We start from the raw sequence: 12,643 nt of genomic DNA, 5'->3' as shown, positions 1-12,643 counted from the left end.
ACGATAGGCAGATTAGGCACAGCATATAGTTCAACTGCTGTGTGGACTTAGGTTAGAAACTGTGTCCTTAAAATGAATCACATATCCTCTTTCACTGAAATCTCAACTTCTGTAGGCTAGAGAATGGGGTACACAATTCTGGACTGGAACTAAGTAGGGAGAGCCTTACCTTGCTGGTGAACGGACACATGCTTCCTCGTTACAGGGACCATACACCTTCACTGGCTTCCAGTCTGTTTCCGGGCACAATTCAAAGTGCTGGTTAACACCTATAAAGCCCTCTATGGCTCAGGTCCGGGTTATGTGAAAGACCGTATTCTCCCATATGAGTCTGCCTGTGCTCTGAGGTCTTTGGGGGTGGGGGCGGCTTTCCCTCAGTCCCACCAACATCCCAGGCACGCCTGATGGGTACACAGGAGAGGGCCTTCTCGGTGGCTGCTCCAAGGCTCGGGAACTCCCTACCCAGGGAGGCTAGTCTGGCTCCCTCTGTGCTACAGTTTTGGAGGCAGGCAAAAACTTTTTTGTTTCAGCAGGCTTGTGGAACTATACTGGACCTGTCCCCCCCCCCCCTTTTAACCTGTTACAGTTTTAAAATTTTTCAACATGTTTTTAATTTTACTGTAAGGTTTAATTCTATTTTAACTTTTGTAATTTATATGTTTTAATTGCACATGTTTTAATCTTGTAAACCGCCTTGAGTCCCAGTACTGGGAAAAAGGCTGGAAATAATAATAATAATAATAATAATAATAATAATAATAATAATGATGATGATGATGATGATGATGATGATGATGCCAATTATCCTACAGGCTTGTTACTATAGCAGTGACATACTTAACATTTTTGGCACTGTACTGCCCCCTGCTGTAACAACTGCATTTGCCAGTTGTTGAAAATGCTAGGCAGGCAATGCAAAATCTTAATGATATAGGGCAGGATATAAATGTTTTAAATAAATAAATAAATTTATTGTGCTTCAACAACACAGGCTCTCTGTAGCTATGCTAACAAAGAAAGAATGTGGATATTCTGGGTTTTTGGCAATGCAACTTAAATCTGGTTAAAAAAATATTCCTCATTTCAGATATTTAAGTATCTGCTAAACGCACGATCTACATACCTGATGGAACGCCTCTCCCGACATGAACCTACCCATACACTGCGCTCAACATCTAAGGTCCTCCTCCGAGTGCCTACTCCGAGGGAAGCTTGGAGGATGGCAACAAGGGAGAGGACCTTCTCGGTGGTGGCCCCCCAACTGTGGGTTGATCTCCCCGATCTGGAAAGAATGAGTTCGGCCACAGCATGAAGAACTTCATCAGGAGGGCTTTAAACTGAATCTTACGGGGGTGGGAGACGTAAATTTTGAGGCAACAATGGATGAAGGCCAATGCACCACAGTACAGAGAACAGCTCCAATAGTGTCCCAAAATAGCGTCTGCAACAATGTAGGAACAAAGCCAGACTATAAAACACATGGTCTTCGATGTCTATCTACTAATGCCCAGAGCATGGGAAACAAACAGAATGAACTTGAACTCTTATTACATGAAGGCAAATACGACTTGATAGGTATAACTGAAACTTGGTGGGATGACTCCCATGACTGGAATATAGCAACTGAAGGATATAACTTGTTCAAAAAGAACAGAAGAAATAGAAAGGGACGTGGAGTTGCACTATATGTTAAAAATACCTATCCCTGCACAGAAATACAGGCGGATGAGACTGGGAGCCCCGTCGAGAGCGTCTGGATTAAAATAAATGGGGCAAGGAATAAAAAGAATATGATAATCGGAGTCTACTACTGACCACCCAATCAAGGAGAAGATGAGGACGAAACTTTTGAGAAACAAATTGCCAGTGTTTCAAGGAAGTGTGATGTAGTAGTGATGGGGGACTTCAATTACCCTGATATCTGTTGGGAGACCATTACTGCCAAAAGCGGCCCTTCCAAGAAATTCCTGACATGTATGGGTGATAACTTTCTCCTACAGAAAGTGGAGGAAGGAACTAGAGGATCGGCAATCCTTGACTTGTTATTGACCAATAGGGATGACTTAGTGGATAAAGTGGCAGTTACGGGAACTCTGGGGGAAAGTGACCACGTCATACTTGAATTCTTGATTATGAAGGAGACAAAAGTCGAGCGTAGCCATACACGTACTCTGGATTTTAGGAAAGCTGATTTTAATAAACTCAAAACTATAATAAGTAAGGTCCCGTGGCAAGGGAGCCTAATGAGAAAAGGAGTGTAGGATGGGTGGGAGTATTTAAATAATGAAATTTTAAAGGCACAGTTACAAACAATTCCAACCAGGAGAAAAGATAGAAGACAACAGAGGAAACCAATGTGGCTCCACAAAAAGCTCACAGATGACCTGAAAACAAAAAGGGATATATATATAGGAAGTGGAAGGAAGGCCAGGCTACAAAAGAAGAGTACAGACAAGTGGCGCAGAAGTGCCGAAATGGTGTCAGGAAGGCTAAAGCTGTGAATGAGCTGAGATTAGCGAGGGATGCTAAAAGCAATAAAAAGGCTTTCTTCAGATACATGAGTAGTAAAAGACAGAGGAAAGAAATGGTGGTTCAACTGCTTAATGAGGATGGCAAATTGATAACAGACGACAAAGAAAAGGCTCAAGTGCTCAATTCCTACTTTGCCTCGGTCTTCTCCCAAAAGCGGGTCCATGACCCCCCTGGAAAAAGTGAAGCAGAAGTTGAGGGGGCAGGATTGCAGTTTGAGATTGATAAACAAATGGTCAAAGAACACCTAATTTCCTTGAATGAGTTCAAATCTCCAGGGCCCGATGAACTGCATCCTAGAGTAATGAAGGAGCTAGCAGAAGAACTCTCAGAACCTTTGTCTATTATCTTTGCAAAATCATGGATGATGGAGGAGGGCTAACGTTGTCCCTATCTTCAAAAAGGGCAAAAAGGAGGAACCTGGGAACTACAGACCAGTCAGTCTGACATCTATCCCTGGGAAAATTCTGGAGCAGGTTATAAAGAAGTCAATCTGTAAACACCTTGAAATCAATGCGGTGATTACTAGAAGCCAACATGGATTTGTCAGGAACAAATCCTGTCAGACTAATTTGATCTCATTTTTTGATAGGATAACGTCCCTTGTGGACTGTGGGAATGCTGTGGATGTCATATATCTTGAATTCAGCAAAGCTTTTGACAAAGTACCACATGACATTCTGATTAACAAACTAGCTAAAAGTGGGCTAGATGGAACAACTATTAGGTGGATTCACAGTTGGCTACAGAATTGGACTCAAAGAGTACTTATCAATGGAACCTTCTCAAACTGGGGAGAGGCAACGAGTGGGGTGCCGCAGGGCTCAGTCCTGGGCCCAGTGCTCTTCAACATTTTTATTAATGATTTGGACGAGGAGATGCAGGGAACGCTGATCAAATTTGCAGATGACACAAAATTGGGTGGGATAGCTAATACCCTAGAAGACAGAAACAAACTTCAAAGTGATCTTGATAGGCTGGAGTGCTGGGCTGAAAACAACAGGATGAAATTTAATAGGGACAAATGCCAAGTTCTACATTTAGGGAATAGAAACCAAAGGCACAGTTACAAGATGGGTGACACTTGGCTCAGCAATACTACAAACGAGAAAGATCTTGGAATTGTTGTAGATCGCAAGCAGAATATGAGCCAACAGTGCAATATGGCTGCAAGAAAGGCAAATGCTATTTTGGGCTGCATTAATAGAAGTATAGCTTCCAAATCACGTGAGGTACTGGTTCCTCTCTATTCGGCCCTGGTTAGGCCTCATCTAGAGTATTGTGTCCAGTTCTGGGCTCCACAATTCAAGAAGGATGCAGACAAGCTGGAGCGTGTTCAGAGGAGGGCAACCAGGATGATCAGGGGTCTAGAAACAAAGCCCTATGAAGAGAGACTGAAAGAACTGGGCATGTTTAGCCTGAAGAAGAGAAGATTGAGGGGAGACATGATAGCAGTCTTCAAATACTTAAAAGGTTGTCACACAGAGGAGGGCCAGGATCTCTTCTCGATCCTCCCAGAGTGCAGGACACGGAATAACGGGCTCAAGTTAAAGGAAGCCAGATTCCAGCTGGACATCAGGAAAAACTTCCTGGCTGTTAGAGCAGTGCGACGGTGGAATCAGTTACCTAGGGAGGTTGTGGGCTCTCCCACACTAGAGGCATTCAAGAGGCAGCTGGACAACCATCTGTCAGGGATGCTTTAGGGTGGATTCCTGCATTGAGCAGGGGGTTGGACTAGATGGCCCTGTAGGGCCCTTCCAACTCTGCTATTCTATGATTCTATGATTCTATGAGGCTTGCCTGGCGCCAACATTGTTATCTTTTCGGTGCCAGGTCAAGACTTTTCTCTTCTCCCAGGCATTTTAACAGCATTTAACAACAAGTTTGTTTTTAATGGACCCCAGAATTGTTGTTTTTATACCACATCAGGCAGTATATCCCTTACAGGCTAACCACCAATTTCACGGTCTCCCTCCAGAGTCTCTATTCTCTGAGTGCTTTGCTTTCAATGGAGAGAGTTTTATTACCATGATGTCTGATGTCATCATTTTTGACCCCCCGGTTGTTTTTATGTTTCGGATAGTTTTTTAAATTTTGTATACTTTTAAATGTTTACCATTTTTAACTGTTGTAAACTGCCCAGAGAGCTTCGGCTATGGGGTGGTATATCAATGTAATAAATAAATAAATAAATAAATAAATAAATAAATGATCACTGCAGAACATAAAAACAAGATGAATTGCCAAGTTTAAATGACCACGTAGTATGTAGCCATGCACCATAAAAGTTATTTCAACCACGGAAAAATGAGTTGTTTGTTTTTATTCCAAGCTAACAATAAAAAACACCTTTAACAAAAAGAGGGGAAATATTACAGGTTTGCTTTAAACAGCATGATAGTACAAAAACTAAAAGTGCATAACCACAAAAACTAAAAGTGTATGAGCATAAAATATCTTAAATAATACTAAGTAGAAGATTTTTAGGCACTTGGTGTGTGTGTGTTTACTTTCAAACTACTAACTAAAACTGAAAACATTTCTCTGCTTTGATATTGAATATGAAGAGAGTGACGGGTGCGGAGAGAAAATGGCATGCATCAACTGAACATGCACGATATTCAGTGTGGGGCTGCCTGGAATTTTCTATTTTCACAATCTCAAGAAGTTGCCAGCAATTAGCTGCTATGGCAAAGTGAGATAACTATTGAGTCTTTATTTCAAGATGCTGAAATCTGAAGATTCTTTTATTACTTGCTTCCAAATAAACATGCTTAGGATTGGGGGCTGCAGAGCCCATGTTTATGGTGGTGGTCCAAGGCTGGGATGTGCTACCCATCATCAGTAAGCACAGGGCAATTGCTTCTCATCTTGACCTTCTAGGACAGCATTCTCTGTGCTCCCTTGAAGACAGCTGCTGGAAGAGCTACAGGAAGAAGAGTTTCTCACAAAGCTCAAGCGCTGGTTCATGGTGCAGAACTTGCCCCGAGAGAAAGGCCAACTTGTGAGCATACTTGCAGGGGGCTGGCACTCTGATAGTTCCTGGCCAATTCCAGTACATGTGGCAAAGCTTGAAAGTCAGCCTATTAATAACCAGAGTGGGAGAGAGAGAGAAAGAGACACGAAAAATCCTGATTAGAATTCCTGGTCTCATACTCTGGATACTTTCTATCCTACAAGGAATTTTGGGGGCCCTCTTGTGACATCTGCTCCTCCTTTACCCAGGCTTTCTCCTATTAGCCCTTCATGTCTAGGATAATAAGCCTAAAGAGTGGGACGTCACTGCCAGATCAGCTCTACCCACTGATTTAGCTAATCTTTTACCCAGCCACAATAAATGTGCAATGCATCGAATTTACCACTGTTACTATAATTAAGAATTTTGGGAAGGGGGTTCTGGCTCTTAGGTATATGGTAGCATAAACGAAAACCAAGGTAACACATGGATTTAACTCAGTAACACCAAATAAAAGTTTATTGTTTGCAAGGTGTTAAGTGTTATAGATGTTATTGTTTACATATGGGATTAATAATTAGCTTATGCTTGCCTCACTACCCCTCTAAATCTTCCCTCCCCAACTAGGATGGTGTATCCTCAAACTCCAGAGCACATCTAACTTCAAACTGTCAGTTCATCCCTTTTAAAATCCCAGAATTCTCACAAATACACAAGCCCCTCCCATTTTTCACTCACTCTATAGCAGTCTGTGAACCCTAACTTACCCGAGTCACATTTTATCATTTCAACACATACATTTTTAATAACAGGCATATGTTATACCTCTATTGTTGTCCTGATCTTTCTGATAAAGCCTCTCATATAATCAAGCACTGTACATTAATTAAGCCACAAGGCCCTGCCTACCATTTAAATTAGCAACAAGAAACAAAAAGGGAAATGGGAAGGAAAAGGTAACATTGAATACTGGGTACAATGGAGAAAAATCAAACAAGAAGAAAAAACGCCAGGAAAAAAGCACTGAAGAGGCAGATAGGAATGCAAGTTAGAGAAAAATAAAAGGGCTTTCAAAGATATGGCAGGAGATGATGATGAACACACATAGAAGAGATCTCAGTGTATTATATCAGAGGTATTGCTTTATGTGCTGTGTTGAGCACCTATGCACAAGAGTTTGTCTTTTGTTTTAACTGGAAGTCATTCAGGAGAAAACACAGCCATTTGCCCTGTGTGGTGGGGGCCAGGCCACAGCGTTTGTCCCTTAAATCTGCCACTGCCTCTCAATGAGTGAGAGGAACTACAAGGGCTGCAGATTAATTTTACCTGGGAGTGGGGAGCTACACTAGCCAGACTCCTCAGCCAGTGCTGAGCATGATAGCCTGTGAACTCTTTGTGCCAGATCGCGTCTTCACATTGCATACTTTAACACAGGGAACAGATCTTTGGGCTATCAAAGGGTGCAGTCAAACCCCAAGCTCCAATTTAGCAGCTTTATTAAGATCAAAGGATGAGGGAGAAATTAGTAGAAAGCATATAAAAAAAAGAAAATGGTTTACTTTCGAAATATCCGACACTAAAAAGAAGTTCTAGAACTTACTTCTTTGAAGCAAGGATCACCCATGATGTTCCAAGGCAGCAAAACAATGACAAAGTATTAGTCGTTATTTTCTTAAAATTAAGCCCCATGTTTTATCCCTGGAGACTCGGGGAAGGGAGTTGGCAGGGAAAAGAGAGTTCACCAGAGATAACCCTTTATCTAATTGAGGGGATTTTCTTGCACTCTTGGAAAGATGGTGTGTTTCAGCACAAAGGTACAGAACCCCTGTGGAAACAACAAGCTACCTAGGCAAAAGTAAGATGTATTAAGGGGAGATGTTTCCACTTGATTCCTGGTAGACAGGACTCACTAGGGGAGAAGGAATCTTGTGATGCTTAGTACATGATAGGAGGAATACTATGGAATGGCGATTCTAGTTCTCTGATTCAGACATAGGGTTGTTGTTTTTTAAAGTGACAGACATTTATATTCTCAAGCCTCTCTACCATCTCTTTATAGACTCTCTAATTATTCACAGTGTTTTGGAGACCTTCAAGTTGGAGCTGTTTAATACTTCAACAGTTCTGAGCAACACTGGCTGCTTTATCATGGGGTTAAAAGAACACCTAAGGCTCATCCCACAGCAAGTCCTATGAAAACATTGCTCCATTGTCAAATGTGTCCTCCATTACGCATAGCAAGGAAGCATAGTGTGCGCAGTCCTGTTCAATTCCAAGGGGAAAAGGTGCTATAGTTCAGTGGTAGAGCACGTTTTACATAAAGATCCCAAATTCAATCCTGGGCATTTCCAGGTAGGGCTGGGAAAGACCCATTTGAAACCCTAAAGTCAGTGTAGACAGTACTGAGCTTCCTAAGGTGCTGCTGGAAATGGCTCCACAATACTTAACCAAACAGATATGGTAAAAGAAAAGAAAAAAAAGGTACACAAGAGAGGAGGGGCGTGCCTGTGTGCTTGTCCACTCACACCTCTGTACACAAGTAACATGCTCATGCATGGGTGTGCAACATGTGCTCAATGCAGAACACTGAACATTTTAAAATGTAGCTCCAGTAGGGAAAACAAAATCCCTTTCCTGCATGATAGGAATGTGTAAGAACAAAATGCAGTGATGGGCAAAGTACCTGCTCTTCAAATAAAAAAAATAATGCATGAGACTCAGTGTCGTTAACCCATTATTGAGCTGCCTTTCTTATTTTATTAAGTCTTTCGCTTAATGATAGCTTGGCAAAAGAAGATCCAGACCAAGGCTGGTCAATCCTACTATTTATTTATTTTTACACGAATCTCTGACTGGTTCTCTTTTATTTTCAAATACTCCCCTTGATCTTACACTCCTCTAAAGCATATCCTACCTTTCAGTTTTTCCTTCTTGCTTCCACTATGTATAACATACAAAGCTACATAAATACTCTAGTCCTGCTTTGATTTCTAATCTGATGATAAGGCCCTTAGTGTTACAATGAAGCTCCAGTAAGCCAGGTAACACAACGCCCAAATTTCCAGAGAGGATACCCCTAGGGCCGTTCCGTGGTACTCTCAAAAGCTGTAAACCTTTGCCAGAGGACCATCCCACTATTGGAGAGGTTTACTGGGTTCGGACTATCACATTGGTGAAAGAAGCCATTGTGGCTCTTTCCCCTGCATGCATGGCCATCATTTGCATAATTCCCCACAATGCAGCACAGGTTGGTATGTCATCCAAAACTTTGGCTAAGGGGCAGTATATAAATGTAATAAATAGATAGATAGATAGATAGATAGATAGATAGATAGATAACAACCCAAACGTAGAGCGGCCGGGGTGGGTGGGGGAGGCTTCGTACCTACCCTACAACCCACAACTTGCAGTAGGATTGTATGGTGGGTACAAAGCCACCCAACTGTGTGTGTTGAAACGACATGACAACTGAGTTCAAATGAGATGCTGCATTATGGAGAATTATGCAGATGACAGTCGCGTGCCATGATGGCTTCTTTTACCAATGCGATTGTCCATGCATGCCTGTTTAGTACTTTGAGGGGCAAGATACAAGAAACACCCTATTTCCAATTTTCTTTAAAATTATATACTCCTTTTCCTCATGTTCAAATTGGTTTACATACAAACATAAAAATCATAAGCAAAAAACCTAAAAATAGTAATTACACATAAAACACAAACTCACCTCTGCATGTGATCAGGACTGAGATTGGCAGTATTCTTTACACAGACATAGTGAGTAGGGATACCACAGCCTTGGTGCGCATAGTGAGCTATCAAGTAAAAATCCACCCTAAGAATTATTTAAAGAAAAAGAAAGAAAAGAAGAGAGCTCACAAACTGTCAACACTACTTTTAGAGAGGGGCTTGGTTCTTCAATTCTTTTAAAATGGAGGATGGAAAACAGAGGCACGGAGTTGTTACTGTTAGCCTTCAAGTGTGTATTTTGTGAAACCACACATGTGGGAATGCACCTGTGCAGTACAGCCTAGTTGGGAATCGTGATGTTCTGCTGCCTTCTATTCCGTAAATGTAAATATCTGCAAGGTTAGGGTTTATATTATGCATAAAGTTCCAGGAAGTAAGTAGGCCTCAATGTATTTACAATTCGTAAGGGGGGTTGAATGCTTGAGTGCTGATTGGATCAGGGAGTGCTTGGACCAATTGTGTGAGAGTGGGAGGAGCTGGAGAAATGTAGCGCTTTATATAGAGTCTGAGCTGACAGCAAGACAGTTAAGTAAGGGATATGGTAAGAGACAGAAGGGTAGGACTCTGTGAGAGAAGTGTATGAGACACAGAGTGTTGGGTTAGGATTCTGCAGAGAGATGTAGAGAATTGAAGTGATGAGTCTGTGAAGCGAAGGGTAGAAGTGGGGTAGAGAGAAGTGGATGATTTTAGTATTATATAGTGGAACCGTGTAAGAGAGAACTGACAGAAACCAATACGCTTAGAACCGTGGAACCATACACATTTCAATTGAGGAAACCAATACACTTATGTACACGCACTTACTTATGTTAATAAATTCCATTTAATTAAAACAACTGGTGTGGTCTGTGGAGTGACTGAGGAGAGGACAATTAATGGTGGCAGTGGAATGAGAAACTGAGGGCTGAGTTGCTGGGCTGTGGAGCCTAAAGAATAAAGATGAGACAGGAGGGGCAGCAGTAGGCCCAAACCCTCACACACGTCATCAGCACAGGGGGGATTGAAGTGGTCGTGGCGTGGATAGTCTGGTCAGGTAGCTTGCGGGCATTCTCAGGTGAAGCCGAGACAACACAAGGTGGCAGGACATCACAGGAACTAATGGAAAGTTCTGGAAGTTTATGAGTGCTGACTTACCCCTCTCTTTACCATGCATGGAGTAAGAGAACAGAGTCAGCATCTTCACACTAAGTTCTGTCCACTGACCAAAGTATAAAAAACATGACCCTTAAGGGTCTCCAATTCAGGGGTTGGAGAACAGGGTAGACTATTTTGCATGATCAACAAGCCATGGTGGCTTGTTTAAATTGGTGGTGCATGCTGGGCACCATTAACCTAATTACCTGCCTGGGCACAGCTCCGAGTATTGTCGCAGCTCTTAGCATTGTCCAAACTTGGGCAGCATGGTTTGTTTGAGAGGGGGGGGGGATCTCAAATAACCCAACAGGCTATGCATTATTTGAGGGCTACTTCCCTCTCAAACAAGCCATATCATGCTGCCCAGGTTTGGACAAGACAAGCCATTTTATTTTATTTTATTTATTACGTTTTTATACCGCCCAATAGCCAAAGCTCTCTGGGCGGTTCACAAAAATTAAAACCATAATAAAACAACCAACAGTCTAAAAACACAAATACAAAATACAGTATAAAAAGCACAACCAGGATAAAACCATGCAGCAGAAATTGATATGAGATTAAAATACAGAATTAGAACAGTAAAATTAAATGTAAGTTAAAATTGTTAAAACACTGAGAGAATAAAAAGGTCTTCAGCTGGCGATGAAAGGAGTACAGTGTAGGCGCCAGGCGGACCTCTCTGGGGAGCTCATTCCACAGCTGGGGTGCCACAGCGGAGAAAGCCCTCCTCCTAGTAGCCAGCTCACTTCCTTTGGAATACATGCCTGGGCGAGTATTTAAGATAATGGTGCCCAGCATGTACCAGCAATTTAAACATGCCACGGTGGCTTGTTTTGATCATGAGTCTGACTGTACAGAATATCAACCTAAAGGACAACAGCAATTCTGTTTTCTTCTTTGTGGGACCAGTACAGTCCAACATATACATGAGATTAGTGAGCCAGGAGGTGTATGCTAGGAGACAGATAGGTGAAAGGACCATTGGAAATAGTTTTCCTAAAGCTGTCATCTTTTCCACAGCATAAGATTTTATAAAAGTTGATGGCAGTGGCCATTTTGCAGCCCTAGAAATATCCCATGTAGAGATACATCTAGTTCTAGCCATAAACAATTCCACAGAGCATACAGATGGATGAGGGCCCTGGTTATTTTGAGGTGCAATCTATCTGGAGATAAACTGAGCAGAGCAGAAAGCTGCCCTTGGCAAGATTCCAAAGGTAAAGAAACTTACACAGATGAAGCAGAGTTGCTGAAGTTGTGTTTATGGAAAAAGTCATTAAGAACAAATAACGTAAGAGCCATGCTGGATCAGTCCAAGGGTCCATCAAGTTCAGCACTCTGTTCACATAGTGGCCAACCAGCTGCTGACCAGGAACCCACAAGCAAGACACAGGTGCAACAGCACCCTCCTGCCCATGTTCTCCAATAACTGGAGCATATAGGATTACTGCCTCTACTACCAGAGGTAGCACATTGCTATTAGGACTAGTAGTGACTGATAGCCTTCTCCTCCAGGAGTTTATCTAACCCTCTTTTAATGCCATCCAAATTAGTGGCCATCGCTACATCCCTAGCTATGTTCTGTGTGAAGAAGTCCTTCCTTTTATCTTTCCTGAATCTCTCACCAATCAGCTTCATATGACCACAGATTTTAGTATTACGAGAAAGGGAGAAAAATATCTCCCTTTCTACATTCTCCAAACCATGCATGATTTTGTACACCTCTATAGAGATCCAAAGTTTTCAGCCACAGACTCTGGGATGGGAAATAGGCTAGAAGCACAACCGGAAACAGATGAGGAATTGTGAAACTATATTAGTGAGAAAGAACTAATTTCTGAAAAACTGTAGCTAAAGAGAGTCTGAGGTCAGTGCAGTCAAATTCTCTGACTTGTCTTGCTAAGGTAAGACTCCCGAGCTAATTTCCCTTTGTAAACACACACACACACACACACACACACACACACGAGAGATGGCATACTGAACCTCCAGGAAAACAGCATACAGAAGAAGAGAGGCTTTATCCCCAGGTTAGTGGTAATTGGAGATCACCGCCAGGTGAACCTTGACAGAAGGTCACAATAGGCCTTGTTCTTTGAGAAGCTAAATAATTTAAAATTAGACACAGTAGAACAGAGTCTGAAATAGCACCACCTAAGGAAAATTCAAAAGGAAAAAGTGCTTCTACTGTGACGCCTAAAATGTATGGGTGGAAGACTTCCTGTGTTTCAACAGTTGGACTCAACATTTACATAATCAGATTTTAGTTTT

General features: G+C 42.0%; 1 protein-coding gene across 1 annotated transcript in view; it reads right to left on the bottom strand.

Annotated features, from left to right (window-relative positions):
- Nucleotides 1-5,393: 5,393 nt before the first annotated feature.
- Nucleotides 5,394-12,643, bottom strand: part of PIWIL2 (piwi like RNA-mediated gene silencing 2) — a 54,898-nt gene continuing 47,648 nt past the window's right edge. The window contains exons 21-22 of the mRNA XM_063139462.1: nucleotides 9,213-9,320; nucleotides 5,394-5,612 (exon numbers count right to left, since the gene is read on the bottom strand). Of these exons, the coding sequence (XP_062995532.1) occupies nucleotides 5,456-5,612; nucleotides 9,213-9,320 (265 nt within the window). The 3' untranslated portion in view covers nucleotides 5,394-5,455. The remainder of the gene's footprint in view (nucleotides 5,613-9,212; nucleotides 9,321-12,643) is intronic.

The sequence above is a fragment of the Elgaria multicarinata genome, chromosome 12 (genome assembly GCF_023053635.1).
Source record: "Elgaria multicarinata webbii isolate HBS135686 ecotype San Diego chromosome 12, rElgMul1.1.pri, whole genome shotgun sequence".
Lineage (NCBI taxonomy): Eukaryota > Metazoa > Chordata > Lepidosauria > Squamata > Anguidae > Elgaria > Elgaria multicarinata.
Note: the sequence above shows the minus strand (reverse complement) of the source record. Positions and strands in the feature narration are given on the sequence as shown.